General features: G+C 41.3%; 1 protein-coding gene across 20 annotated transcripts in view; it reads left to right on the forward strand.

Moving 5' to 3' along the window:
- Positions 1-27,329, forward strand: part of obscnb (obscurin, cytoskeletal calmodulin and titin-interacting RhoGEF b) — a 60,271-nt gene that overhangs the window by 2,285 nt on the left and 30,657 nt on the right. For 12 of the 20 annotated variants that reach the window (XM_028020543.1, XM_028020544.1, XM_028020547.1 and 9 more), the window contains exons 2-37: positions 287-1,369; positions 4,268-4,537; positions 4,729-4,989; positions 5,787-6,092; positions 6,175-6,441; positions 6,559-6,665; positions 7,483-7,651; positions 7,788-8,063; positions 8,151-8,432; positions 8,755-9,030; positions 9,110-9,385; positions 9,503-9,784; positions 9,864-10,145; positions 10,225-10,506; positions 11,683-11,958; positions 12,045-12,314; positions 12,399-12,665; positions 13,092-13,361; positions 13,469-13,735; positions 14,551-14,817; positions 14,899-15,011; positions 15,104-15,257; positions 15,362-15,523; positions 15,597-15,701; positions 16,528-16,794; positions 21,863-22,132; positions 22,218-22,484; positions 22,568-22,834; positions 23,227-23,493; positions 23,572-23,841; positions 23,991-24,260; positions 24,776-25,042; positions 25,513-25,779; positions 25,980-26,246; positions 26,464-26,730; positions 26,991-27,257. In XM_028020543.1, the coding sequence (XP_027876344.1) occupies positions 295-1,369; positions 4,268-4,537; positions 4,729-4,989; positions 5,787-6,092; positions 6,175-6,441; positions 6,559-6,665; positions 7,483-7,651; positions 7,788-8,063; positions 8,151-8,432; positions 8,755-9,030; positions 9,110-9,385; positions 9,503-9,784; positions 9,864-10,145; positions 10,225-10,506; positions 11,683-11,958; positions 12,045-12,314; positions 12,399-12,665; positions 13,092-13,361; positions 13,469-13,735; positions 14,551-14,817; positions 14,899-15,011; positions 15,104-15,257; positions 15,362-15,523; positions 15,597-15,701; positions 16,528-16,794; positions 21,863-22,132; positions 22,218-22,484; positions 22,568-22,834; positions 23,227-23,493; positions 23,572-23,841; positions 23,991-24,260; positions 24,776-25,042; positions 25,513-25,779; positions 25,980-26,246; positions 26,464-26,730; positions 26,991-27,257 (9,775 nt within the window). In that variant the 5' untranslated portion in view covers positions 287-294. The remainder of the gene's footprint in view (positions 1-286; positions 1,370-4,267; positions 4,538-4,728; positions 4,990-5,786; positions 6,093-6,174; positions 6,442-6,558; positions 6,666-7,482; positions 7,652-7,787; positions 8,064-8,150; positions 8,433-8,754; positions 9,031-9,109; positions 9,386-9,502; positions 9,785-9,863; positions 10,146-10,224; positions 10,507-11,682; positions 11,959-12,044; positions 12,315-12,398; positions 12,666-13,091; positions 13,362-13,468; positions 13,736-14,550; positions 14,818-14,898; positions 15,012-15,103; positions 15,258-15,361; positions 15,524-15,596; positions 15,702-16,527; positions 16,795-21,862; positions 22,133-22,217; positions 22,485-22,567; positions 22,835-23,226; positions 23,494-23,571; positions 23,842-23,990; positions 24,261-24,775; positions 25,043-25,512; positions 25,780-25,979; positions 26,247-26,463; positions 26,731-26,990; positions 27,258-27,329) is intronic. The other 8 variants (XM_028020558.1, XM_028020559.1, XM_028020562.1 and 5 more) reach the window with 5 other exon arrangements.

Below are 27,329 nucleotides of genomic sequence, written 5' to 3' on the forward strand. Positions count from 1 at the left end.
TTCTGTAGACAGCTAATTTTTTTTGCACATTTTTCTTTTGTTCACCACTTGTTTGTTCACCACACTTTGCTTGTTTTCAAGGCAGTCATGGTTGGGTCAAGAAGTAGAAGAAAATCAGTTCTGTGTGAAAAGTGTATTTGTAAATAAATTTTTCTATGTTACTATATTTACTCTTTGACCCTGTTATTTAGTTGTCACATTTAAATCAAGTTGTCCTTAGATTACTCCTTTATTACTGTTTGTTGTAGCTGTATTAATGTATCTTTATTTGCTTTATTCATCACAGAAGTAAAAATGGATCAAAACCTGTTTGGAGGAGCCCCCAGGTTTCTCACCCGCCCTAAAGCCTTCACAGTGGGTGTGGGCAAGGATGCTACACTCAGCTGCACTGTTGTTGGCAAGCCAACTCCAGTAATCACCTGGGAAAAGGACAAGCTCAAGCTTTCATCTGGGGGCCGCTTTAAAACTGTGGAAGATGGAGACATCTACCGTTTGACTATATATGACCTCACGCTGGAGGACAGTGGTCAGTACATGTGTCGAGCCAAAAACAACATCGGGGAAGCTTATGCTGCTGTGACCCTGAAGGTGGCCCTCCAAATGGAGATGTCTCAGAGGGCCCCCGTTTTCATGGTGAAGCCCACTTCCACACGAGTGGCTTTAGGAGGAGATGTTGTTTTCCACTGCCGGGTTGTGGCTCACCCTGAGGCCACCTTTGAGTGGGAGAAGGACGGGCGCTATCTAGGTGAAACAAACCGCATCAAAATTATGTCAGACAGCGAAAGCAGCACCTTAAAGATTCAAGGTGTGCGCAACCTGGACAGCGGCACGTACATCTGCAGGGCCCAGAACTCTGTGGGCCGCTCCCAGGCTGCTGCAGCTCTTGTGGTGGATACTCAGGATGCTCGCTACATGTCTGCAGACAAGAGTACCTCTCTCCTCTCCCACATGCAAAAGCGCAAAGAGGAAATGAAGAAGGACATCTCCATCTTTCGCACAGAGGAAAACAGCTCCCTCTCCAAAGCCAACATGGCCGATGCCCTGAGTTCCCTGAGCCTGGAGCAGGAGCTGAGAGCGTCTGCGCTGGCCAGTCTACCTAAAGGTGTTTTCACCCGCACTTGCACTGTTACTGAGGGTAAACATGCAAAACTCAGTTGCTTTGTGACGGGTCACCCCAAACCACACATTATCTGGAGGAAGGACGGAACTAACATCAGTGAGGGTCGCAGGCACGTCATTTATGAGGATCAAGCTGAGAACTTCATCCTCAAGATCCTGTACTGCAAGCAGAGTGATAATGGTCTCTATACATGCAATGCCACCAATATGGCCGGCCAGACCTACAGTGCTGTACTGGTTACAGTCAAAGGTAAGGTTTTAAAATGTTCACTCATTGAGAAAAAAACTAAGCAAAAAACATTTGTACACATCTAAGCCACCTTAGGATATTTTGCAACTATCATTAAAACATATTATATGCACATTAATGCAGTGATATCCACATTTTTATTTTTAAAAAATTTGATTGCAAAAGATATTTTGTTGAGATTTTTTGAATGTATTTTTACCTGCTTCCTGGCTGGGAAATTGTCTTTAATCTATTTTTACATTTAGTCACACTCTTTCTTTGGAGACACTTGGTTTATTTAGCTAAATTTAATGACTAAGTAAAATGTGTCATTAGTCTTGCTTTTGATTAACAGGATGTGTGATACTGTTAACTGTAAAATAAATTCAAAACAAAAAATGTGGCACATCATTGTCCCCTGGGCTATGCTTGGGCCACCCCTTCTTTATGTCAGCAACATCTTAAAAAGATGCTGCTCCATTACCTACATTTTTGTATCAAATACAACTTCAATGGATAGTAAGCTTTCCAAGTACCATCACCTTTACGAACTTTGTAGAGCTGTAGTACAGCAGGACTTTGACTGGTCTTGTTTGTTTGGGAATGCCAGAAAAAGACAAACTTAAAAAACAAACAAAAAAAAAACTAATAATATTCCTTGACATTGTATTTCTAGGATCTGGCTTATCTATGTGTTAAAGTTAAATCCCAAAGATTGTAGTTAGGAAAATTAATGGAAAAGTACTTAGATGTCAAAAATTTGGGTGGGAACATTGTCTACATCTGCTTATCCTCATAGGATAGTCATTTGATGAGAGGCAGAGCATATACCCTTTGACAGTGCAACAGTCTACCACAGGCCAACACTGACACACAAATTATAATCAACCATGCATACATACTTAAAGGGAAATTAGTGCCCAGTAAGTCAAGTCATGTTTTGAACTGTAGGAGGAAACCAAAGTACCTGGTGAGAACCTGAGCATCCACAGGAACAACATGCAGATAGAGCACAGGCCGTGACTTGAACCAAGGACTTTCTTGCTGCCAGGCAACAGAAGTAACAACGGTGCCAGTGTCATCTTAGTTCATGCATGTTTTGGTAATTGGATTTCTGCATTAAAATCCAGAGCTAAAAAATAGAAAAACAAGACATTTTTTGTTGTTGCTTTTATCATCATGAAAAATATAGTGTATTTGTATTAAATTGTGAGCAGAGTGTGAGAAACACTCACCTCTGCAAAGTATAATTAATAATATTATGAGGTAGTTTGCTGGCACAAGTTGAGATAAAGGGGTGGACCATCAGAAAGCAAGCCTTTTATAATTTTTATATATTTAAATATGAAAACAAATCCAGCAAAATTTAAATTCCAAGAAATTTCTACTCATTTGTTTTTGACCCCAAAAGAGTAAGAAAATTATTGTTTTTCAAATTAATATTTTAATTTAACAAAAACTGTTAAACACCAAGATTTTTCTTTTAATGTTTTTTTCCATGTTACTGACTGCCAATACCTATAATATCCAAGTTTGGACATCAGAAGTAGATGAATGGGGATATTGGCACTTGTTCAACATTTATTTAAATATACTATTTTAGTATTTTTAGTATTTTAGTACTAAAATACCTTTAGTGCCCACACCGATGGGATGTGGGATGTGGGCTACCCTTAGTGCCCACATCCCATCGGTTTAGGGAACCATAGACTTACATGTACAGTAAAATGATAAAAATAGATTTTTCTTAAAGTTCACACATTATAGATGAAATTGTAGATCCCAGTTGTTGATAAGCACATTCAGCTGCAGATAACCACGCATTTGCTTGTCATTGAAAAGGGCTATAATATGCCATACACTACCTATAACTGTAATTACCATTTTAAATCAATGTATTATCCCCTAAGATTTACCTAAATGTCAGCGGCCATAAATTATATGGTTATATTCATCTTGACCCTTTGAAAGTAGGTGTTGTGTTTCATCTAGTTCCTACTGGTGATGAGTAGTTCACAGTTTCTCAGATGAACTCACACTTCCTAGGCAACTGCAAGAGACACTTCCTTCAGGAAGAAAATTGGCTCAGAGGATGACGTCATTAAATTATATGTTTGTGTTGATTCAAAATCTTAATGCACTCTGATGACGAGGAACGGTGGATATATATGGAGAGAGTGTGCTGTTTTCAAACGATTTCTTTTCCATGAAAGTCATAATAAAAGTTGCCTATATTTATCAAAAAATATTCAGTTATTCAGAAGAATTGTACTATTTTATGTTACTTGTTCATGAAGCCCTTATTTATTTTGATAAGTACATTTGGGCTTTAGAATAAAATTGTAATTTGTAAGGCTTTCTTTTGTCTTTCCTATGTTAAAAAGTGTCTGCAAGATATTAGCCTTTTTGTGAATGTCAATTTGTGCTTTATAGCATGTCTGAAAACAACATAACTGACAAAAGTGGCTTGCAAGGTAAATAAAAACATACAGGATTAAAAGAAAAGAAAAGAAAACAATTAAATAAAATAAGTATAAGAACATATATGATGAAAATGATGTAAAACAGACTAAAACACAGACATAACAGAACACAAAATATCTGGGTTCAGACAATCTGATTATCTTAAAAAGCATAAATCAAATAAACTTTGATTTATGCTTTTCTAAAAGTTTTATTTTTCTAAAATTTTACTGACATTATACTGTACCTCTTCAATTGAAACTTATTTTGTTGCATTTTTACACATCTTTGCAAAAAGTAACAATAATTTTGGAGTGCACTGCATTTAATAGGGAATTTCCTTCACTTTTACGTAACATGCAATTTCTTACCTTCTAAAGAATGATTGCACTGCAATTTACAACATTTTATGTCATTTAAAAAATGTGCGGATTTTGTTGTTTTTCTGTTTGTCAGAGCCAAAGGTGCCATTCAAGAGGAAACTTCAGGATGTGGAGGTACAAGAAAAGACCTCAGCCACACTCATGTGTGAGGTGCCACTCATCGCCACTCAGACCGACTGGTTCATGGAGGAAACTAGGCTGGAGCAAAACACCAAATATTGCTTGGACGAGGATGGGACTCTACGTCGCCTTACCATACATAATGTCACCACTAATGACGATGGGGTTTATATCTGCGAGATGAAAGAGGGCAGCCGCACTGTGGCTGAGCTCACTGTCCTGGGTAGGGCAACTGTTCTCTTTGGATTTTCAGGCATCTTATGTGTAATTTTGAAGACATTTGTTTCATAAAAACATTTTCAAGTGCAGCTGCTGTTGTGACCACACTGGTTAACAAAGTTAAGATGAATGCTTATATTTGCTGTTCTTTGTGCAGAAAATATTATTATCTGTAATCTTACTCCCATGTACCAGGTAATATCACAAAGAAGCTTCCTCGGAGGACCATTGTTCCAGTCAGTGACACCGTCATCTTTTGTGTTGAGCTGGAGCATCCTTGTCCAGATGCCTACTGGACTCGCAATGGCGAGAAACTGAAGGAAGATTCTCGTACTTCAATTGCCTGTGTTCTTAGACAGTACACATTAACAATTAAAGACTGCCAGGCAAATGATTCTGGAGAGGTGGCCTTTGTGGCTGGAGATTGTAAGACTTCAACACGTTTCTCTGTCACTGGTGAGTTAAATAATTTCTAAAGACTTTTCTTATACATGGTAAATTGTGTAACATAGTGAGAGACAGTTATTGCAATAAATATTGAAAGGTTGGCCTTGGTGAGCACCTACTTATGCCTCCACCTATTCCAAGAGCCTCTTACCTGCAATACCTGCATCCCCATTCTAACCTAAAACCAAATTTGTCATGGCTTTAATGTCTATGCCAAAAAATCGCTATATATGTACATATACATGAAACAAATAATGCATTTATAAATAGATGTCTGAAGACATAGTGAGCTATTGAGATATGATGGAGGTAACAGCACTCAAAAGGATAAGTAAACTAAGGTTCATTATGGCCCCCACACCAAACAAGGACTCTCAAGAGTTTAAAAATGTATACTTTTGAGTTGTAAAAGACAACATTTTTCTAAGAGCTAAAAAGTATGAACCATATGACATTATAAGCATGTTACTCCAAGTTCTATTAGTCTAAGTTTCATGTGAATTGACTTATAGGATGTACATAGAACAGATTGTAATAAATTAAATTAATATATTCTATTGTTTTAATTTTGTGTTTTCATCAAAAAAAAATTTATCAGATGTAAATACTATTCTTAATGTCAGATTGATGCTACATAAACTGTGTTGTAAGGGAAATATTAGTGTACTGTCATAAATAATGGTAGGGGAAAGGTTCCCATACAATGTTGGACTCATACTTGTCAGTAGTTATGTAAGAAAAAAAGAGAAGATGAAAATTTATTGCAGTCCTAGGAACATCTTCAACTTTTGTTTTCCCCACTGTAGCTCCCAGGAAGCATCCTCCTGATCCCCCAGTCGATGCTGTGGTACAGAACAAGACTGACTCATCCATCACCATTCATTGGTCTCCCCCTGACAGTGACCGTCCCGTACCCATTAAAGGATACATTGTGGAGAGGAGGAAGGTTGGTGCTTCTACCTGGCAGAGATGCAATGCTGGAGAAATCCTCACAGCCACAGAGATCACCATAAGCAGTTTTGCAGAGGAAGCTAGCTACCAGTTCCGTATTTCTGCCACAAATGATTTTGGCCAGAGTCCCTTTCTGGAAGTACCTGGCAGCTTCTACCTTGGTAAGTCTTTTATATTTTTTGAAAAGCATCTGTTTTCTGTGTTTTTCTTTTTAAAAATACTTTGTTTGTCTTTCTTATCCAGAACCCACTGCAGAAATCAGGAAGGGCCTAATGAACAGCTCTGCAGTCTCTGGAGAGGAATTCTCCATCTCTGTGGAGTTGTCGGCTGTTTGTTCAGGCTTCTGGTCCCTAAATGGACGCCTCCTGCGGAGTGGATCGGAATATCTTATCACCAAATCTAAGAACATTCACACATTGCTCATTCGAGTCGTGACCATGGAAATGAATGGAACCGAAATCAAGTTTGTAGGTGGAGGTTCTCAGAGCAGTTGCATCCTATCTGTGAAGGGTATGTCATTTACAAAAAATTATTACTTTCTGCACTAAGTTTTTATTAGAGTAATATGTTTTCTCAAGCTTTATTTTCTACTCAGTCATGCATTTCAAGTACAAAAATGTGTTATAGCACCCCCTATCAGGTTCACCAACAAGTCCGACCATCCAGAGGTTGTAACCTGCAGCGTCCAAGAGACGGCTCAACTGAGTGCTGAAGTGTCAGACTATGAAACTCAGGTTTGTGTGCAAAACATCTTATTTTCACCACTTTGGCCATTTTCATATTTAAAAAATAAATCCTGTTGAAGAAAGTAATGCATCCTCTTACAGAGCCTTGCACTTCCTCCTCAAACCTTTTCAGATTTAGTCATGTAGCCAACAGAAGGCAGAACATGACTGTGAAGTTAGAGAAATTTTGGAGAACTAAAACACTGAAAGATCTGGTGTGCAAATGTCATCAGCCCCCTGTTTGATGATACCCTAAAATAAAATCCAGTGCAACCAATATATCAACTAGTTAGTATAAAAGAGCTTACCAACAAATCTCTGTATATACAGCTTCTTAGTGAAGGCTTCTAACAGCTTTATGAAGACCAAGGACACACCAGGCAGGAAGCTTAAAGCAGGATTGGGTTAGAAAACAATAGCCCTTGTTTTTTACATTTCATTCAGTGCACTTCAAGTTCATTATTTGAAAATAGAAAGGCACAGCTGCAAACTTACCAAGACATGGCCTTCTGAGCCAAGAGGCTAAATCTGAAGGTGCAGTGCTAGAGACCAACAAGCTCAGGTGAAAAAATGTGTCATCACACTATTAGCCAGCATACAGAACACTATATGAGGTGGTGACTTTATGCTGATCAGAATCCTGTATGGATTCATACAGGATACAGGATTCCTGTATGGATCCATACAGGAATCCATACAGAATCCTGTATGGATTCTGATCAGTGCTAAGGGGAAGATAAGGCTAATTCAGTGTTTTTGCGAGTGCTGTTAGGGATCTTAAAATTAGATAATGTGTTTTGGTAAACTGGACTGTTTGGTACTTCAGGTGGCTTGGATGAAGAATGGGCGAGAGGTGAAAATGGGGAAGAAGTATGAATCCATTATAAGAGATCGTAAGAGAATCCTGATGGTTCACAATGTTACAGAGGAAGATGTGGGTCTTTATGAGTGTGTCTTATCCGAGGATAGGATGTCAATTCAACTGACACTGAAAGGTGAGTGAATTAGAACTTTAAAATGGCTATAACGTTGCACTAATGGACACATAACATCCTGGGTTAAAAGCTTTGTTTTAGTAACTATCGACTGCAATTACTGGAATTAATTTTGTTTTATTCTACTTCTGCTTAGATGAGCCTGCCAAATTTCTCAATAAAGCCAGAGGCCCCATGGGATTGTCATCATCCCTTAAAGGAGATCTTGAGTTGACCTGTGAGGTGTCTTCTGCAAGTGCTGTTGTTGTATGGAAAAAAGATAAAGTTGAAATTAGTGAGGACCAAAGAACAACTATCATCTCCAAAGGGACCCAAAGGAAACTTATTATTAAAAGTGCCAAGAAAAATGATGAAGGATATTATTCTTGTGAGACAGCAGCTGATAAAGTCACATTCCATGTCAAGATAAAAGGTAAAAGAGATATTTCTGCTTGTAACATGATGTAAATTGTTGTCATGCAGGTGCTTTAAATTTGAGATAATTTTGTTTTATTCTTAGAACCCCAAGCAGTAGCTGCATTCTCCAATAAAGAGTCAGTTCAGAGGGATGTCAAAGCCGTCCTCAGCCAGAAATCAACACTTAGCTGTGATGTGTCAGACACTAAGATGGAGGTGAAATGGTACAAAGATGGAAAGTTGCTGGAGTCAAGTAAGAGAATATGCTTGGAGGCCAAGGAGAGCACCCGTCAGCTGGTGATTGAAAACATCGAGAAGACTGATTCTGGAGAGTATACCTGTGAAGCTGGAGGGGATAAACTGGTCTTCAAGATAACTGTATCAGGTAGGAAGGCTGAACTAGTTACTTTGAAATGTGGTTATCATTGAAGTTGTCCTGATCAGGATGTTTTGACATGTAAGACCAGATGTTTGCTGATCTCAAATCCCTTCCTTCCCTTCTTCCAACTAAAGTAATTTTAGTTCCACACAGACGTTGCATCAGAATTAGGTCTTAATGGTTTCATGTAATGATGTTCTAAAGGCCATCACTCGTTGATGTTAAGAAAGATGAACCGTTCAGTTTTAACTCAAAAGAGTTTTTAGTTTTTTGAAATTGTATTTATTATTCATACCAATACTGTAGTTTTTATTGGCTTTACTTTCAGAGGCTCTGTCTGCTTTCTGCAACAAGGAGTTAGTACAGAGGGAGGTGAAAGCCACTCTCTCACAGAAAACCACCCTCAGCTGTGAGGTAGCGGACATGAAGACAGAGGTGAAATGGTACAAAGATGGCAAACTCCTGACTTCCAGCAAAACGGTTCAAACTGAATCAAAAGGCAAGAGCCGCCAGCTGGTGATTGACAGCGTGGAGAAGAAAGATGCAGGAGAATACACCTGTGAGACTGGGTCTGAAAAGATGAGTTTTAAGATCAATGTGGCAGGTAAAAATGTTTGGCACATATAAATCAAACTGTTAAGGAGAAGTTACTGATATGTTTTCTTTCATGACTGTTTAATCAGAGGCCCAGTCAGCCTTCTTCAACAAGGAGTCGGTCCAGAAGGATGTCAAAGCCACTGTGTCTCAGAAAGCTACGCTTAGCTGTGAGGTGTCTGATACCAAGACAGAGGTTAAATGGTACAAAGATGGCAAGCTGCTCACTTCTAGTAAGACGGTACATACAGAGTCAAAAGGCAGAAGTCGGCAGGTTGTGATAGAGAGCCTGGAGAAGAATGATGCTGGAGAGTACATCTGTGAGGCTGGTGCGGAAAAGCTTTCCTTCAAACTCCAAGTGGAAGGTAGGTTCCAGAGCTAAACTGACATGTAGATGGTCAACATATTTTACAGAAACTGTAGGAAATGATACTAAAAAGTAGATTATTGATAACAAAGTCATATATTCCTACTTCACACAGACGTGCAGGCCCAGTCTGCCTTCTACAAAAAGGATTCTGTGCAGAATGAAGTGAAAGCCACTCTTTCCCAGAAGGCCACTCTGAGTTGTGAGGTTGCTGACAGTAAGACAGAGGTGAAATGGCACAAAGATGGTAAGCCGCTCACTTCATCCAAAACAATCCACACCGAATCAAAAGGCAAGATTCGCCAACTGGTGATTGAAAGCGTGGAAAGAAAAGATGCAGGAGAGTATATTTGTGAGGCTGGGTCTGAAAAGCTGGCCTTTAAGTTACATGTTGAAGGTAAAGCGTTTTTTTATACACCAAAGTTTCATACACCTAAGTTGCAGCTTCAAGATGTTTTCCATTATTATTTTTACAGAGACCCAGCTTAAGTCAGTCTTCTTCAACAAGGAGTCTGTCCAAAAGGAGGTGAAAGCCACTCTGTCACGGAAAGCCTCTCTGAGCTGTGAGGTTGCTGACAGCAAGACAGAGGTGAAATGGTACAAAGATGGTAAGCTGCTCACTTCATCCAAAACAATCCACACCGAATCAAAAGGCAAGATTCGCCAGCTGATGATTGAAAGCATGGAAAGAAAAGATGCAGGAGAGTATATTTGTGAGGCTGGGTCTGAAAAGCTGGCCTTTAAGTTGCATGTTGAAGGTAAGGTGTGTTTTTGTACACCAAAGTTTCAAACACCTAAGTTGCAGCTTCAAGATGTTTTCCATTATTATTTTTACAGAGACCCAGCTTAAGTCAGTCTTCTTCAACAAGGAGTCTGTCCAAAAGGAGGTGAAAGCCACTCTGTCGCAGAAAGCCTCTCTGAGCTGTGAGGTTGCTGATGCAAAGACAGAGGTGAAATGGTACAAGGATGGTAAGCTGCTGAAATCCAGCAAAACCATACATACTGAGTCAAAGGGCAAGAGTCGTCAGCTGATGATTGACAGTGTAGAGAGGAAGGATGCAGGAGAGTACATCTGTGAGGCCGGGACTGAGAAACTGGCTTTTAAGATTCATGTGGCAGGTAGGAGAAAAGAAAACAATACTTCTTTCTGTTGTAGGCATATACCATTATACTGGATTTATTTCACAGCTTTGCTTTTCTGAAATATTCTATTGCTTGGACCCTTTGTTAACAGTTTTTTTGAAAGGTTCAAAATAAAAGACAGAGAAGAACATAAAGTAAGCAACTTCCAAAATGGACTGAGTCAGCATAAACAAGTGTAAAAATTCTATATGAACAAGTAAAAAGTTTGTTGAAGTAGAAGTGCTGATTTGAAATTTTTATAGCTGATTTTTGATCTTTGGTTTTAATAAGGCTTTGACTTGCTGATTGCCGATTTTTGACAAATTGTCTTTAAAGATTAATCCAATAAAAGATCTGTAAGAACAACTTGAAAAATAATCTCTTTTTTGCCTTTCACATTAACAGATCTTAATTGTTTATTTTATTAGCAGATGCCACAATGCAAATCATGTGTTGTGACTGCTCTGTTTCTGAGCAGTCATTCTGAATCAATGCTTTACTGCTTCAAAGAAAAAAAAATGGTATAAAAATAAAGTCTAGCATTAGCAATTAGTGTGGTTAGCACATTAGCTTTGCAAAAAGTTGTCTACTTGTATATTTTCAACAGAATGTACCTCCTTACTCTAACTCTGAGGTTCTTAAAAGGCTCCCAACATTTCCAAATGCAGCGTTTTCCACGACAGACAGAGCTTGATAGTTCAGATGGATTAATCAGTGTAATGACTGTATCTCATTCAGCCTTCTTATTACATGCTGAAAATTTCACTCTCTCTGACTTTTATAAAAAGTGAGTAAAAGTGAGTTGATATGAGGGTTGACTAACATGTCGACTCACAATGACGTGAATTGCAGACATGTCATAGAAAATACAGTTTTCTGTCATATAGCCTCTTACATCTTTGTACTTCATTTGACACACTAATTCTAAAATGCTTAACTCTGAACCTTCTTTGCTCAGTAACAGAGATTAGGTGTGTTATGTTCACTGATTGAGAAAAGATTACATTTTGACTTTCAGCTATCTACTAGTCAAGGTCAACTAAGCTGAAAGGTTGTCCAGTACTGGTCCCCAGCTGGATTCTTTGTGTGTTTCCAGCTGAAAAATGCAACGTATGTTAAAGCATTTTCAGATGAACTGAAATGTTTATGACACATATTTCATTTGTTCTTCAGAAACTACAACTGGCTTCTCTAGTAAGGAATCAGTTCAGAGAGAAGTGAAAGCTGCTCTCTCTCAGAAAGCCACTCTAAGTTGTGAAGTTTTAGACTCCAAAATGGAGGTGAAATGGTTAAAGGATGGAAAGGTTCTCACTTCGAGTAAGGGGATCCACATGGAGTCAAAGGGCAAGACCCGTGAGCTGGTAATAGACAGAATGGAGAAGAAAGATGCTGGAGAATATACCTGTGAAGCTGGAAGCGATAAGCTGGTATTCAAGCTGCAATTGACAGGTACCAGTATATTACAAATAAACTTAAAGTTTTAACTGGAGAGATTATGTTCTACAACAAAACACCTAAAAAATTGTGTCCTGTAGACATAGCTGTGAAGTTTAAGAAGCCTACCAAGGATACATTTATTGTTGAAGCAAGTGAAAAAGTTGTTTTAACGGCTGAAATGACCACAGAAGGTGGTAATGTGAAGTGGTTCAGAGATGGCGTGGAGATAAAAGAGAGCAGCAAGTGTGAAATACAAAAAGATGAGCTTTCTCGCACTTTGACACTGAAATCGGCAGAGACCAAAGACAGCGGAACGTACTCCTGTCAAACTCCAGATGACAAAGTGGAATTCAAAGTTCAGGTTAAAGGTAGGTTAAATAAAACTATTTCTACATCTGCTTCTGCAAATGTTTAATTTTCTTTTCCCCTGCTACCCCATGCTTTCATTTCAGATTCAGCTTTGAAGTTTGTTGTTCCTTTGAAAGCTGCTACAGTGGAGTTAGGAGGAACACTCAGCCTAATTTGTGAGCTAAATCAGGCCTCAGGGGATGTTCTCTGGCAACACCAGGGCCGTGAAATTAAACCTGGAAACCGGCACTGTGTCAGAACAGATGGAGCTAAAAGGATCCTCACTGTAACAGCAGTCACTAAAGAAGATGAAGGGGAATACAGCTGTGTGTGTAAAAATGACAAGACCTCCGCTAAAGTAACTTCTAAAGGTAATTAAATCTGAAAATTTACATATACACTTGCAATCTTTACAACTGTGCCAAAATATTCGAACCATAAATGAGAACCTTGAATGGATTTTAGGGACATTTGTCAACCATAAAATACATAAGAGCATCCAATGTGTGTTAAAGAGTTCTGTTTTTTGTGAATAAGACCAGAACAGAGTCTTGGACCTTAATATTTACTAGCATCAGCCGGTCCGTACCGTTCTTGCACCTCTTGTTATTTCATTGACTTAAATACACAGAAAGGTATTTCATTTTCACCTTTTTTTTTCTTGGCAAACTTTGTATTTTTATAAATGGCACTGTAGAATCTATGTTTCTTATGTCATAATGTGTTTTTATAGTCAGTGCACACCTGTTAGTGAAAACACCTGATTGCATCTTAAAAACTGGCTTCATTCTTTTCAGCGCCAAGACCCGTGAGGTTGACCACTAAACTGAACAACGTCGCCGCAATGGAGGGAAAGGATGCCATTTTTAAATGTGCAGTCACTCCGGCTGATGCCAATGTTCGGTGGTTCCACAACAATATGCCCATCACTGCTGGGCCCAAGTACAAACCTGAGCATGGAGGTGGTAGCTTTGCACTAACCATCACCTCAGTCACACAGAAAGATGCAGGAGAAGTTAGTGTTGATGCAGAAGGCAAAAGCTGCAAAGCAACTCTTCAAGTTCAGCGTAAGCTTAGAAATGTTTTCTGCAATAGCGGTTATTTTTACTTTTGTTAATTTTCAATTTCCAAAAAATACAAAATATGTGTAAATCACCACATCTGCTTTTCCCAGGTGAACCTGTCTCTTTTAAGAAAAAGCTGGAAAATGTGTCAGTGGAAGAAGGGAATGAAGTAAAACTGGAAGTAGTGCTGAGTAAACCTTCAGATGAAGTCAAGTGGATGAAGAACAGTGTTGTTGTGCAGCCCGCAGGAAACATAGAGATCCGAGTGCAAGGAGCGAAGCAGGCTCTAATTTTCAAGAGAGTAACTTATTCTGACCGCGGGATATACTCCTGTGAGACTCTGGATGACAAGACTCAAGCAAAACTCACTGTTGAGAGTAAGAATAATCCCTAATAATGTTTTTGGAGAGACTAATACAAAATACCTTACAACCCTTGAACCACAATAACAGAATGTTTTTTCCTATTTTGTATATAGAGGATTGCTTAGCAATTTTTTTTTCTGATTGACAGAAATCTAGTTTTGCAGTTTCAGCTGTTATGGTGGTGATTTATATTTAGTCCATGTTGCTATGTAGAATGATCAGAAGAAATATTGATTGGTATTAAAAATGCACTGTGCTTCTGACCTTACACAAAATCACCTTCTCATTCTTCAATAATCTTATAATCAACTCAGGGGAAAGTGCTATAAAAGGACATATCATTTGTCATTCTGACTGAATTAGCAGGGCAGATGGTTCATTTTAAAGAGAGTGGTGATTGAAACAGTCTTCTTTTGTCAACCATGATTGCTTCAAAGGAAACACCTGCTGTCATAACCATTTTGACGAACACTCTCTAGATTCAACTTTCGCCAACAATTCAGAAGCAGTTGAGTTATGAAGATAATATTTTAAGGCATGGTAAATGTAGTAAATACTTCAAAAGTGAGTGTGACCAGTCATTCAGAAATTTGCCCAGCAGTTTATATATAGTATGTGAGAGTTAAAGCCAAAAATCATGAAAAATAAATCAAGACTCACTCTTTGCCTGTGCTTCAAATATCTTAGAGACTTTGTTTATCAAAGACATTTGACAAAAAGACCTAACAACACAAATGCAGTAAAGTTTATCAAAAACTGTTTCTATTCTTCAACGTTTTTCACTTTCTCACTGCATGATGATCACTAAATGCTGTTTTCCCCTTCAGTGAAGAAGATTCAGGTAATAAAAGCTCTAACAGAAACAAAAGCTCATGAAACGGAGACAGTGACTCTTGAAGTGGAGCTGAGTCAAGCTGATGTTGAAGGCTCATGGACCAGAGATGGGGCCAAGTTAAAGTCAGGGGCAAACTGCCGCATCACAACTGTGGGAAAAAAGCATATCCTGACGCTTTCCAATCTGAAGAGAGAGGATTCTGGGACTATTTCCTTTCAAGCAGAGGGAGTCCATACCTCAAGCAAACTGATTGTCACAGGTAAATTCTGATGATTATTTGCTCTAAGGGGGAATTGTCTGAACATTGCCATTTTTTGACTTAAATGTACTAATCATACAGAACCTCTTGCTATGATCTCCAAACCATTTATGGACATCAATGTTTCTGAGAAGGAAAAGGCAACATTTGAATGTGAAGTGTCTAGAAACAACGCAGAAGTTAAATGGTTCAAGGTGAAAAGTTACTTGTTCATCTATATAAGCAAAATAAAAATATACTATTCAAAAATAATATTAATAACATTTTGAAAACAACAATTCTGCAGGATGATGTTGAACTGAAGTCAACAAAGAACATTGCTATTCATTCCTTGGGCCGAAAGCGCACATTAGTTATCAACAAATGCACGCCTGAAGATGGAGGCACTTACATCTGTCACACAGCTGATGATAACACCTCTGCTAAGCTCACTGTGCAAGGTGATTAATTACCTACAAATTTATTAAACCAGTCAAAGTGGTTAAACCAATCAAAGTGTATTTTATTGTCCTAACAAAATACATTCTTAATTTGGTTTCTGTAGCCAGAGACATCAAGATTATTAAGAAGCTAGTAGATGTGGAAGCGGTGGAGAAGGAGAGTGCTTTGTTTATCTGTGAAATCTCTCATGATGACGTGGAGTACCAGTGGTTCAGAGGAAATGCTAAAATTAAAGCCAGCGAAAATGTCAAGATGAGACAAGAGGGTAAGGATTTTAAAAGGCTTGAAATGCTTAGAACTTTTATGCTTTTATTTGAAAATGTTTTATCCTCTTCCAGGCAGAACTTATATACTGCTGTTTAAATCTGTAACTCCTGAAGACATGGGTGAAATTAGATTTACAGCTGAAAAAGCATCTTCAGCTGCAAAACTTAAAGTGAAAGGTAAGCATTTGTCTTATGAATATCTATTAATTTTTCAAATGCTGAATGGAGAATGGCATGAAGTCAATAACCTTTCATAGTTTTGCAATTGGATTAATCGTATCCATTGGGTCAAAACCGTTAGAATGAATGCCATACCTATCTGCATATTGTAAGCGATACTTCCTCTAAATCTACACACTGACTACTGCAATTTTATTTTCATAATCTTATCTTACGCAACATACAATATTAAGATTAAATCTTCACATACGTACTAGATGTATATTAGTCTAAAAATAAGAAACGCATTGCATCATTCTGACTGCTTTTAATTTGATAGTATCGACTATCCGATTGCAAATTGCATTTGGGTTTTTATTCCTCATTGAGGCCTGATGGCACCCCAAATACATTTTATCAAGAATCAAACTTGTTTTTTTTTCTTTACATCAAGATTTTAGCCTGACATTTTGGCATAACTAGTTTTCTGATTTGATGTAGGCAATTGTGTGATTACCCAGTAATTTTGATTTTTTGCTGCCAATGATCACATTGCATATGCAAAATTTATTCAGTTTCTATGTAAATGGTGGGAAACAGTCAAAGTTACATTGAGCTGCATCAATTTGTGGATTTTATCTGGCATTTTTATGTTATAGCTTTGCTTTTGTGTTCCATTGCCATAATATCTACCTCTGCTTTCTCTGGCTTTGGCAGACTTATTGAGCAATGGCCTTCCTATCATGTGCTTTAGCGAGAGCTGTAATAAGACCTTTTGCACTGATAGGCCTTTTTTGAGACACAATTGCTAGTCTACAATCACGCCATGTTCATGTTACTATAGAACTGCCTGTCAAGTTTGTGAAGAAACTCAGGGATAAGATAGCGATGTATAAGCACCGTGCTCATCTTGAATGCCAAGTGTCACGTGCCAGTGCAAAAGTGAAGTGGTTCAAGAACAAGATGGAGATCAAAGCCAGCAAAAAGTACGAGATCAAAGGTGAAGATGTGTACCGAAAGCTCACCATCAATGACGTGGATTCTGGTGATGAAGACATGTATACCTGCGATGCTACAGATGACAAGACATCCTGTAAAGTGCTTGTAGAAGGTAAAACAGAAGATGACAAAGAATACTTGTACTCTTAATGTTGTTATGAATAGATACACCCACAAAACAAGCCATCAGACTGAGTCAATGAGGCATCGATCTATTTATGAGTGTGAAATAATCTACTAATGGGATAAAACCTAGACATCTACCAATTTGTATTTTGTTTCTTCTTGTAACCAATCTCACCTACTAATTTATTGAGATCAATTAACTTTTTTATCCTGTAAACCAAATGAAACGTTTTAAATGCTACTCATATAACATCTATGTAATTTGTCCAAGTGATTTAGATCACAACAGAAAGTATTCATGGATTTAAGTGTAAGTGTCATTTATTACAAGAAATGGATTTGCCCCAAATATTTACATTTTTAATAGTTCTAGATTCATGATGATGACAGTAAAACATTGTCAATAGATCAAAGATTCAACGATATAAGAACTTGATAAGATAATTATTACCAAACCTTGCTCCTCAATAACGTGCAACTGGTTGCCAAGCATTGGCCCCTGGTGTCAACAAGACAATAGATAGCCCACTACACCTGTCAGGAAGTGCGGGTGGTGAGAGTGGTGAGGCAGATGCAGCGGACCCAGGTATGATGAATATGATGTTTTAATGAAAATAACTTAGTCCAAACAACGAGCAGGAGTAACACACACTGAACACGAAGAGACTAAACATTGACGACACAGAAGCTAACATTGACGAGGACCCGACGAGGAACAAAGGACACAGGTGGAGTTAAATACACGGGAGGGTAATCATAGAAACGAGACACACCTGGGAACAATCAAGGGGAGGACAGGACAACGAAGAGACTTAAGGGGACAGAAAACTCTAAATAAACACAGAAAGACACAGATCATGACAGTACCCCCCCCTCAAGGGCGGCTACCAGACGCCCAAGAAAAAAAAAAAAAAACCCAAAAAACCCAACAAGGGTGGGTGGAGGGGTGCCGGACGGCGGGCCAGAGTCCAAACTAACAAAAAAACAACCCACAGTTGTGGGCGGAAAAACAAGAAGGGCCAAGAGTCCATAAACAACAAAAAAAAAAACTACCCACAGGGTGGGCGGAGGCAAAGGAGGCGGGAACCACTGAGGTGGTCTGGCGGTCGTCCGTGGCAGCGGGAACTACGGAGGCGGTCCGGCGGTCGTCCGCGGCGCTGGAGGCGGGAACCACGGAGGCGGTCCGGCGGTCGTCCGCGGCGCTGGAGGCGGGAACCACGGAGGCGGTCCGGCGGCCGTCCGCGGCGCTGGAGGCGGGAACCACGGAGGCGGTCCGGCGGCCGTCCGCGGCGCTGGAGGCGGGAACCACGGAGGCGGTCCGGCGGCCGTCCGCGGCGCTGGAGACGGGAACCACGGAGGCGGTCCGGCGGCCGTCCGTGGCGCTGGAGACGGGAACCACGGAGGCGGTCCGGCGGTCGCCCGCGGCGCCGGAGGTGGCAACGGGGAGTCCCGGGGGCCGCCCACAGACGGCGACGACGAGCCCCCCGAGGCAGGGTCTCGGAGGGAACGCTGAGGGTCTCGGTCTCGGAGGGAACGCTGAGGGTCTCGGTCTCGGAGGGAACGCTGAGGGTCTCGGTCTCGGGAGGAACGCTGAGGGTCTCGGTCTCGGGAGGAACGCTGAGGGTCTCGGTCTCGGGTGGAACGCTGAGGGTCTCGGTCTCGGGTGGAACGCTGAGGGTCTCGGTCTCGGGTGGAACGCTGGAGGTCAGGGTCTCGGGTGGAACGCTGGAGGTCAGGGTCTCGGGTGGAACGCTGGAGGTCAGGGTCTCGGGTGGAACGCTGGAGGTCAGGGTCTCGGCAGGAACGCCGGCTGGAACGGCCTCCGGTGCGCCGGCAGGAACGCCGGCTGGAACGCCGGCTGATTCGCCCTCGGGTGCGCCGGCTGGAACGCCGGCTGATTCGGCCTCGGGTGCGCCGGCTGGAACGCCGGCTGATTCGGCCTCGGGTGCGCCGGCTGGAACGCCGGCTGATTCGGCCTCGGGTGCGCCGGCTGGAACGCCGGCTGATTCGGCCTCGGGTGCGCCGGCTGGAACGCCGGCTGATTCGGCCTCGGGTGCGCCGGCTGGAACGCCGGCTGATTCGGCCTCGGGTGCGCCGGCTGGAACGCCGGCTGATTCGGCCTCGGGTGCGCCGGCTGGAACGCCGGCTGATTCGGCCTCGGGTGCGCCGGCTGGAACGCCGGCTGATTCGGCCTCGGGTGCGCCGGCTGGAACGCCGGCTGATTCGGCCTCGGGTGCGCCGGCTGGAACGCCGGCTGATTCGGCCTCGGGTGCGCCGGCTGGAACGCCGGCTGATTCGGCCTCGGGTGCGCCGGCTGGAACGCCGGCTGATTCGGCCTCGGGTGCGCCGGCTGGAACGCCGGCTGATTCGGCCTCGGGTGCGCCGGCTGGAACGCCGGCTGATTCGGCCTCGGGTGCGCCGGCTGGAACGCCGGCTGATTCGGCCTCCGGTGCGCCGGCAGGAACGCCGGCTGATTCGGCCTCCGGTGCGCCGGCAGGAACGCCGGCTGGAACGGCCTCCGGTGCGCCGGCAGGAACGCCGGCTGGAACGGCCTCCGGTGCGCCGGCAGGAACGCCGGCTGGAACGGCCTCCGGTGCGCCGGCAGGAACGCCGGCTGGAACGGTCTCCGGTGCGCCGGCAGGAACGCCGGCTGGAACGGCCTCCGGTGCGCCGGCTGCGCCGGTTGGGGGTGCTGGTCCCGGAGCTGGAGCTGGATCTGGGCTGGCGGAGAAACTGTGCGGATTGGGAGGCAGAGGGTTACCTCTCAGCACGGCAGCCGCCGTCAGGCACTCCCTCTCTGCCTCCTGTTGCAACTCCGCCAGCCCCAGATGCGGAAGTCGCGGGATCCATTCGTCCAGCATAATCACCAAGCGTGTGGCTATATTCAGGCGGTGACGGGCAGAGTATGGCCTTGCCACCTCTTCGACATAGTCCTTTATGGTTTTCCGCAAGCCCCCTGGGTCCATGATGTAATTAGCGTGCCTCACCGTACTTTTGGTCGGGTCCTTCTGTCAGGAAGTGCGGGTGGTGAGAGTGGTGAGGCAGATGCAGCGGACCCAGGTATGATGAATATGATGTTTTAATGAAAATAACTTAGTCCAAACAACGAGCAGGAGTAACACACACTGAACACGAAGAGACTAAACATTGACGACACAGAAGCTAACATTGACGAGGACCCGACGAGGAACAAAGGACACAGGTGGAGTTAAATACACGGGAGGGTAATCATAGAAACGAGACACACCTGGGAACAATCAAGGGGAGGACAGGACAACGAAGAGACTTAAGGGGACAGAAAACTCTAAATAAACACAGAAAGACACAGATCATGACAACACCTAGTCCCCAGCACCAGAGAAATCAAGGTGACGTTCCAGGTAAGGACTGGTCTTAAATTAGACATCTAAATTAGAGAAATTACAGTTCTGAGCCCTCTGATTTATGGTTTTGTTATGCAACTGTTGGAACACAAAATCCCACTTCATTGGAGGGAAAGAAGTTGGAGCTGGTGTGATGCAGAGTAATAAAATCTGGATAATGTATGTCTCTGCACACAGCATTTGATCTGGAGCCTCACCCCTGGAGAGATACTAGAAAGAATACTGTAACAAAACCTGGATGTGCTCCTGGGAGATTTTTATGCTGTTGTGGGTGATGATGGAATCACCTAGAGGTGCTTAATTGGAAGAAATTGCTTAGCTGTTCTGAATCCAAGTGGTATTTTAACACTATGTTTTAGCACAAGATATTCCACATTGGGACTTGGTACTTATGGTTAAATGAAGATCATCTTAACTGATATCTGCCTGATAATGAATTGGATCAGGTGGTGAGGCAGGCTCCTGAACAGACCTAGGAAACCAAAACAAATGGTGAGATCTTTGAATTTACAGTTCATATTCCTATTGAGGGATCACACTTCTCAGTCTCCTTTGAAAATCTTACTCTAAGGATGCTCGGCGAACCTTACTTCAAGAGAAGCATTAGGGTTTTTTTTCCCTCTGCATCAGCAGACCAGTAGACCTTTCTGTAGTTCCCTAGGGCATCGTATGAGTGGTTGTATAATCCTTGTATAATCAATCTCTTCACAAATTTGAGTTTGATCCAAGTGTACATTGGGCTCCACCAGGGGAGCCTTTCCTTGTAAATCCTGTGGTATTCATAGAACCTCTGGATCTTCTTGTTACCATTTGTGAATGATGAGGTTGTGGTGGTATGTTCATTTCATGACCATTAGTGGGCACTGGAGTGGTTCACACCTGAACATTAGGTGCACGGATAAGAGTCAGCTCGTCTAACTCTAGGGACATGGTTCTAAATTGGAAAAAGGTGGACTGGTCTCTCCTGACCAGATATCTGTTGCAAATACAGGAGCTCAAATATCTCAGTGACTTGTGATAGAAAAATGGGCTAGGAGACGAAAAGAAGAGTTCGGAGAAGAGCCCCTACTTTTTGGCAGTGAAATAATCTAATGGAAGTAGTTTGGGGATCTGGTCAGAATGCCCTTGGGGATCTCTTTTTTAGGGTTTTCAGACATGTCCCACTGCTAGGATAGCCTGAGAAAAATCCAGAACTTGTGGGGTGGACCTTCTGCCCTGAGAAAACCATTGAATCCCTCAATTTGAGCCATAGTGTGCTGTCGGAGAGAGGGATGTCATGATTATGCCCTGGACCTGTGGGCCCCTTGATCCAATCTTAAATAAACAGAAAACAATAGGTAGTTTGATAGCAAAATATAGTAAGAGAATGAAATGAAACAGTACTGTCTAGAAATGACTTCAAGTAGTTTCTAAAATAAATTACTACTCAAAAGATCAGAAAAATATCTGAGTGTGTAGAGAGACATACAGCCAGGTGACTTTTTAGATATGTGGTTATTGGACAAATGTCAGTAAATTAAATTTTGATCATTGTTTTTGTGCTAGTCAAATTACATGAATGGCCATTCTTGGGTCATATAACTAATAAAATATTCTACAAATATCTGTTATCTTGAGAATAATGGATGCAATTTGCAGTTTCTTACTTTGATCTTTTTTTGATTCTTACAGAACAGTCTATCAGTATTGTCCGGGAACTCAGTTCAGTCGAGGTGACGGAACCCTTTGCAGCTGTTTTTGAAGTTGAAGTCAGTATGGAATTAGTGAAACCTCCAATTTGGACTTTGAATGGAGTTCCTGTGCAGGAGGGTGTTGATGTTGAGATGGAGAAAGAAGGCACCATGCATCGTCTCACTTTTAAAAAAACCAAAGCATCAATGACTGGACCAGTTCAATTCACTGCAGGGAAAAGCAAATCTATTGCTCAGCTTACAGTCAAAGGTGAACACTTTTTTTCAGGCTCACACAACAATTGGGTATATTTTCTGTTTTAATACTGTTGTTATATACTTTTCTGTATGTTTAGAGCGCCCACTTGAGATCACTGAGCATATAAAAGATATAAAGGCAAATGAAAAAAGCTCTGCTGCACTTGCTTGCAAATTTTCTGCCACACCTAAAGAAGTGAAGTGGTTCAAAGGTCAGGTTCTTCTGGCAGCATCAGATAAATACAGCATAAGACAAGATGCTGCGAGGGCTCAACTTACTGTTCAAAAGCTGACTGAAGAAGACAGTGGGGAGTACCGCTGTCAGTCAGGTCCTGCTGAAACCAAAGGGACTCTAACTGTTGAAGGTATGATTTATAGTTCATGGAAAACTGCATACTCACATAACTTATATTGATATTAAAACTACTTTCTTGTTTTAACTTCTCAGTCCGAGAAATAAAGATCACCAAGCATCTAGCTGACACAGAGGTTGATGAAGACAGCGATGCAATGTTCACATGTGAGATCAACTACACTGATGAAGATGCACAGTGGCTTCTTAATGAGAAGGTCCTGTTCACCAATGAGGTGAACACCATCACACATGAGGGTAAGGTCCACAAGCTCAGGCTGAAGAACTTGGCGCCTCAGGATGGGGGAACTATCACCTTTCAAGTACGCAAAGTGAAAGAATCTGTCACACTGAAGGTTAAAGGTAAGCAATGCCATTCGCTGTCTTTTAATAACTGGCCTCAAACTTCCTGGTTACCTAAATTAATTTACTGCTCAAAAACATATAATTGCAGTGCCTTGCAAAAGTACTCAAAGTATTTTGGAACTTTATAAAATTTTGTCACTTGCAACCACATACAGTATGTCTATATATTTTCTTGGGATTTTATGTGATAGAACAACAAAAGTATTTTTGTAGTTTACTCTAGTATTCCTAAATAAATGCCAGTTTAACAAATTGCCCACAGAGGTAAATATACCGATGTGTAATATAAACTCAGTATATACGTAGATGCTAGTGTTTGGACTTCATCTTCATATAGTGTATAGAAATAAATGTAGCTGTTAATTTCTCCCACCTTTCTTAACCTGCAGAGAAAAGAGCTGTGTTCCTCAAGTCACTAGACGATGTCACAGGAGAGGAGAAAGGCATGATAACTTTGACATGTGAAGCAAACAAGCCAAGAGTTTCTCCTATATGGAGAAAAGAGGATAAAGTGTTAAAAGCTGGACCAAAATATGAGCTCCTTCACACGGGCAAGTCTTTGGGATTGATTGTTAAGGATGTGACCAAGGAAGATGCTGGAGAATACAGTTGTGATCTTGGCACAGAAGTCACAAAGGCAAAGGTCACTGTAAGAGGTGAGTACCCTTTTAGGTAGGCAATTTAGAGTTAAAGTGAAGGGGAAAAAAAATAAAACTCTTTCTTTCCTATCCTAGAAATTGGTATCGGTATCACAAAAAAACTGAAATCTGTTGTGGTGAATGAAGGAGACACATGCAGCTTTGAGTGCATTCTGTCACGTGAGAGCATTGATGACTGCTTGTGGTCTGTTAATGGCAAAGCCATTAAAAATGGAGGTCACTTTAAGATCTCCAGTCAGGGGCGGAAGTACACTCTGACCCTAAAGGATGTGACCCCTGCTGATGCTGGTGAGGTGGTCTTCAGCATTAAAGACCTGAGCTCCAAAGCAACACTAAAAGTTGAAAGTAAGTCAACTCATAAATTTTGAATGTATTAGAATAGTTCTCACATAGCTTATCTCCGTCTCTGTTCAATTGCTATTCAGAATTGGTGATTAAAATAGAGGCATACATACCAAAATAAGTCATCTTAACATTGTGTTTCCATGGCACAGGAAAAGCTTCATCTCTATCAAATGGGCTTCAGAATGTTTCTGTTGTGTGTGGCGAAGACGCTGTTTTTGCCTGTGAGGTTACACAGGCTAGTTTTACTGTAAAGTGGGCCAAAGATGGTAAAGCCATCAGAACAAGCAAGAAGTATGAGATCAGTCAACAGGAGAAGCTCATGAAGCTGACCATTCACACTGTGTCTGCTGAAGATTCTGGGGAGTACAGCTGTGAAGTTGTTGGAGGTGCAACCACAAGAGCCAAACTGGAAATTAAGGGTAAGGATGAAATGTATGCACTTTATGACCTATCTTTTTACATATGTAGTCACAGCTGGCCAACTTACTATTTATTTATTTATTCCAAACTGGAAATAAAACCTATCCTCCTTATATGTTATCTGAATATTCAAAAGAAGAAATATTCACAATAAACCACTTTCAGTAGCAGTTTAATATCAAACTGTAATATAAAAATAACAAAATAATTAAACATTTAAAGTTCAGATTCTCCTTTTTTTCTTCCTGAGTATTTCTTTCTGTGAACTTGTAGAGATTTGTACATGCTAATAACATTACCTTTAGACACACACACGTTTTACATTTAATTTATTAAGAATATTCAGTACATTCACTTTAACACATTGCTGCTAAACATTATAGTCCGACATGAGATCAGACAATTTTCTTTCTTTTTCCAGCCATATATTGAACATTGGTGTTCCCCAAAAATATATAACAAACCAATGGGATGATTGTTACTTTCTAAACTGTAGCAATTTTACTTTTACCAGAACCGATCCATAAATTCACCAAAGTGCTTGAGGACATCCAAGCAGATGAGCGGACCTCTGTGACCTTACGTTGCGAAACGGCACAAACTCCATCCGCGGTGACGTGGCTGAAAGGCCACACAGAGCTCAGGGCTGGAGGTCAGTACGAGATGTCCCAGAAGGAGAAGGTCCTAACTCTCATCATTAAACACCTGGAGGAGAAGGATACTGACATCTACACATGTGACGTGGGCACTGCTAAAAGCATGGCAAAGGTGACTGTGAAAGGTGAGAAATTAGGAATATGTAAGGAACTGAAAACTTCACTTTCAATTCCTCCCCAACCTGACTTAACACAAAAATGTAATAAATGTCATTCCCTCTTAATTCACATTGGATGACTCATAAGCTATATTGAGTTTTATTATTTTGTTCTCCAACGAAAACATTAATTAATCTCAAACCTGCTGCCTCCAATATCCAGTGGAGGAAATGACCAGAACATTTTATACCAAGAGAAAAACATTACTCAAGTGTACCCTTTGTATACTTAAAATTGTGAATTTAGTGATGAAGAGGAAGGAGATTCTCCTTGTTTTTGTGGAGACCAGACAACTTTTGCTAATCTAAAAATGGTGGTATGAAATCATATCTTCGTTATCAGAGGTTTAGAAAGTTTAGTCAAAAAACACCAAAGCTTTGAAGTTTTCTTATTATTTGTGTCAAATTTTGCTATTATATAAAACCCACTTGTGCAGCATTGCCATCGACATTTGTGAAAAAGTTGGAGAGCCAGGAGGCTGAGGAAGGAGCCAGTGTTACTTTGCATTGTGAGCTCTCCAGACCTGGTGTCTCCGTGGAGTGGAAGAAAGGAACACAGATTCTGAAGTCTGGAGAGAAGTACCAGATGAAGCAAAAGGCCTCTGTGAATGAACTAATTATTAGCAAGGTGGTGCCAGATGACAGTGGAGATTACAGCTGTTTGTCTGGAGACCAGAAGACCACAGCCAACCTCAAGATCAAGGGTAGGAGAAGGATTTTTTGAGTTCCTTTCAACGAGTTTTTGTGTGTTTGTGGTTTTTGTTGTAGATCTTGTCTGTAATTGATGTGTGAAACAGTCCGTATTAGACCTATTTGTTCAGTATAGGTGTATTTTGTGCTTTTTTGTGTACTATTTGTTGTAGCAAGAATACCACTGACTATGTTACAACTAATGACCATGCAGCCCAAAAAGTGATCTTCAAACAGAAGTTGGAGAACCAGGAGGCTGAGGAAGGAGCCAGTGTTACTTTACATTGTGAGCTTTCCAAACCTGGAGTCTCCGTCCAATGGAAGAAGGGAACACAGGTCCTGAAGTCTGGAGAGAAGTACCAGATGAAGCAGAATGCCTCTGTGAATGAACTCATTATAAGCAAGGTGGTGCCAGAAGACAGTGCAGACTACAGCTGTGACTGTGGAGACCAGAAGACCACAGCCAACCTCAAGATCAAGGGTAGGAGGAGGATTCATAGTTAGTTTATTACAACAAGGTTTTTTTGAGTGTGTATTTCTTTCATGTATGTATTTAAGGCTGTTTGTTGGAGTTGCCATCAATGTGGGCAAACTGTCAGTGTAAGCCCTGGTTGTTCAGCTTTCTTGTGATTTGTGCTTGTTTATGTGAAATTTGCTGTGACATAGCATTGATTGTGTAATAACTAATGACCACACAGCCCGACCGGTGACCTTCAAACAGAAGTTGGAGAGCCAAGAGGCTGAGGAAGGAGCCAGTGTGACTTTGCGTTGTGAGCTCTCCAAACCTGGAGTCCCTGTGGAGTGGAAGAAGGGATCACAGGTCCTGAAGTCTGGAGAGAAGTACCAGATGAAGCAGAAGGCTTCTGTGAATGAACTTGTTATTAGCAAACTATTGCCAGAAGACAGTGGTGACTACAGCTGTGTGTGTGGAGACCAGAAGACCTCAGCCAGCCTCAAAATCAAGGGTAGGAGGAGGATTTATTGTCAGTTGATTTCAACTGTTATTACTTTTTCGATTGATTTTTTTTATGTATGTATTTAATGTTGTGTGTTGTAGATCTTGTCTGTCATCAAAGTGTGCAAACTGTCAGACTAAGGCATGGTTGTTCAGCTTTGTTTTGAATTGTGCTTGTTTATTTGCTGTCACAATTGTGCTTGTCACAGCAAATTTTACATAATTTGCTGTGCCATACTATTGATTGTGTAACAACTAATAACCATGCAGCAGAACCAGCGATCTTCAAACAGAAGTTGGAGAGCCAGGAGGCTGAAGAGGGAACCGCTGTTACTTTACGCTGTGAGCTCTCTAAAACTGGAATCCATGTGGAGTGGAAAAAGGGAACACAGGTCCTGAAGTCTGGAGAGAAGTACCAGATGAAACAGAAGGCCTCTGTGAATGAACTCATTATAAGCAAAGTGGTACAAGAAGACAGTGGAGACTACAGCTGTATCTGTGGAGACCAGAAGACCACAGCCAACCTCAAGATCAAGGGTAGGAGGAGGATTTATTATCAGTTTTATTACAACTAGTTATTTTGAGTGTCTTTTTCTTTTATATAATGTG

Source organism: Xiphophorus couchianus, chromosome 6, assembly GCF_001444195.1.
Source record: "Xiphophorus couchianus chromosome 6, X_couchianus-1.0, whole genome shotgun sequence".
Lineage (NCBI taxonomy): Eukaryota > Metazoa > Chordata > Actinopteri > Cyprinodontiformes > Poeciliidae > Xiphophorus > Xiphophorus couchianus.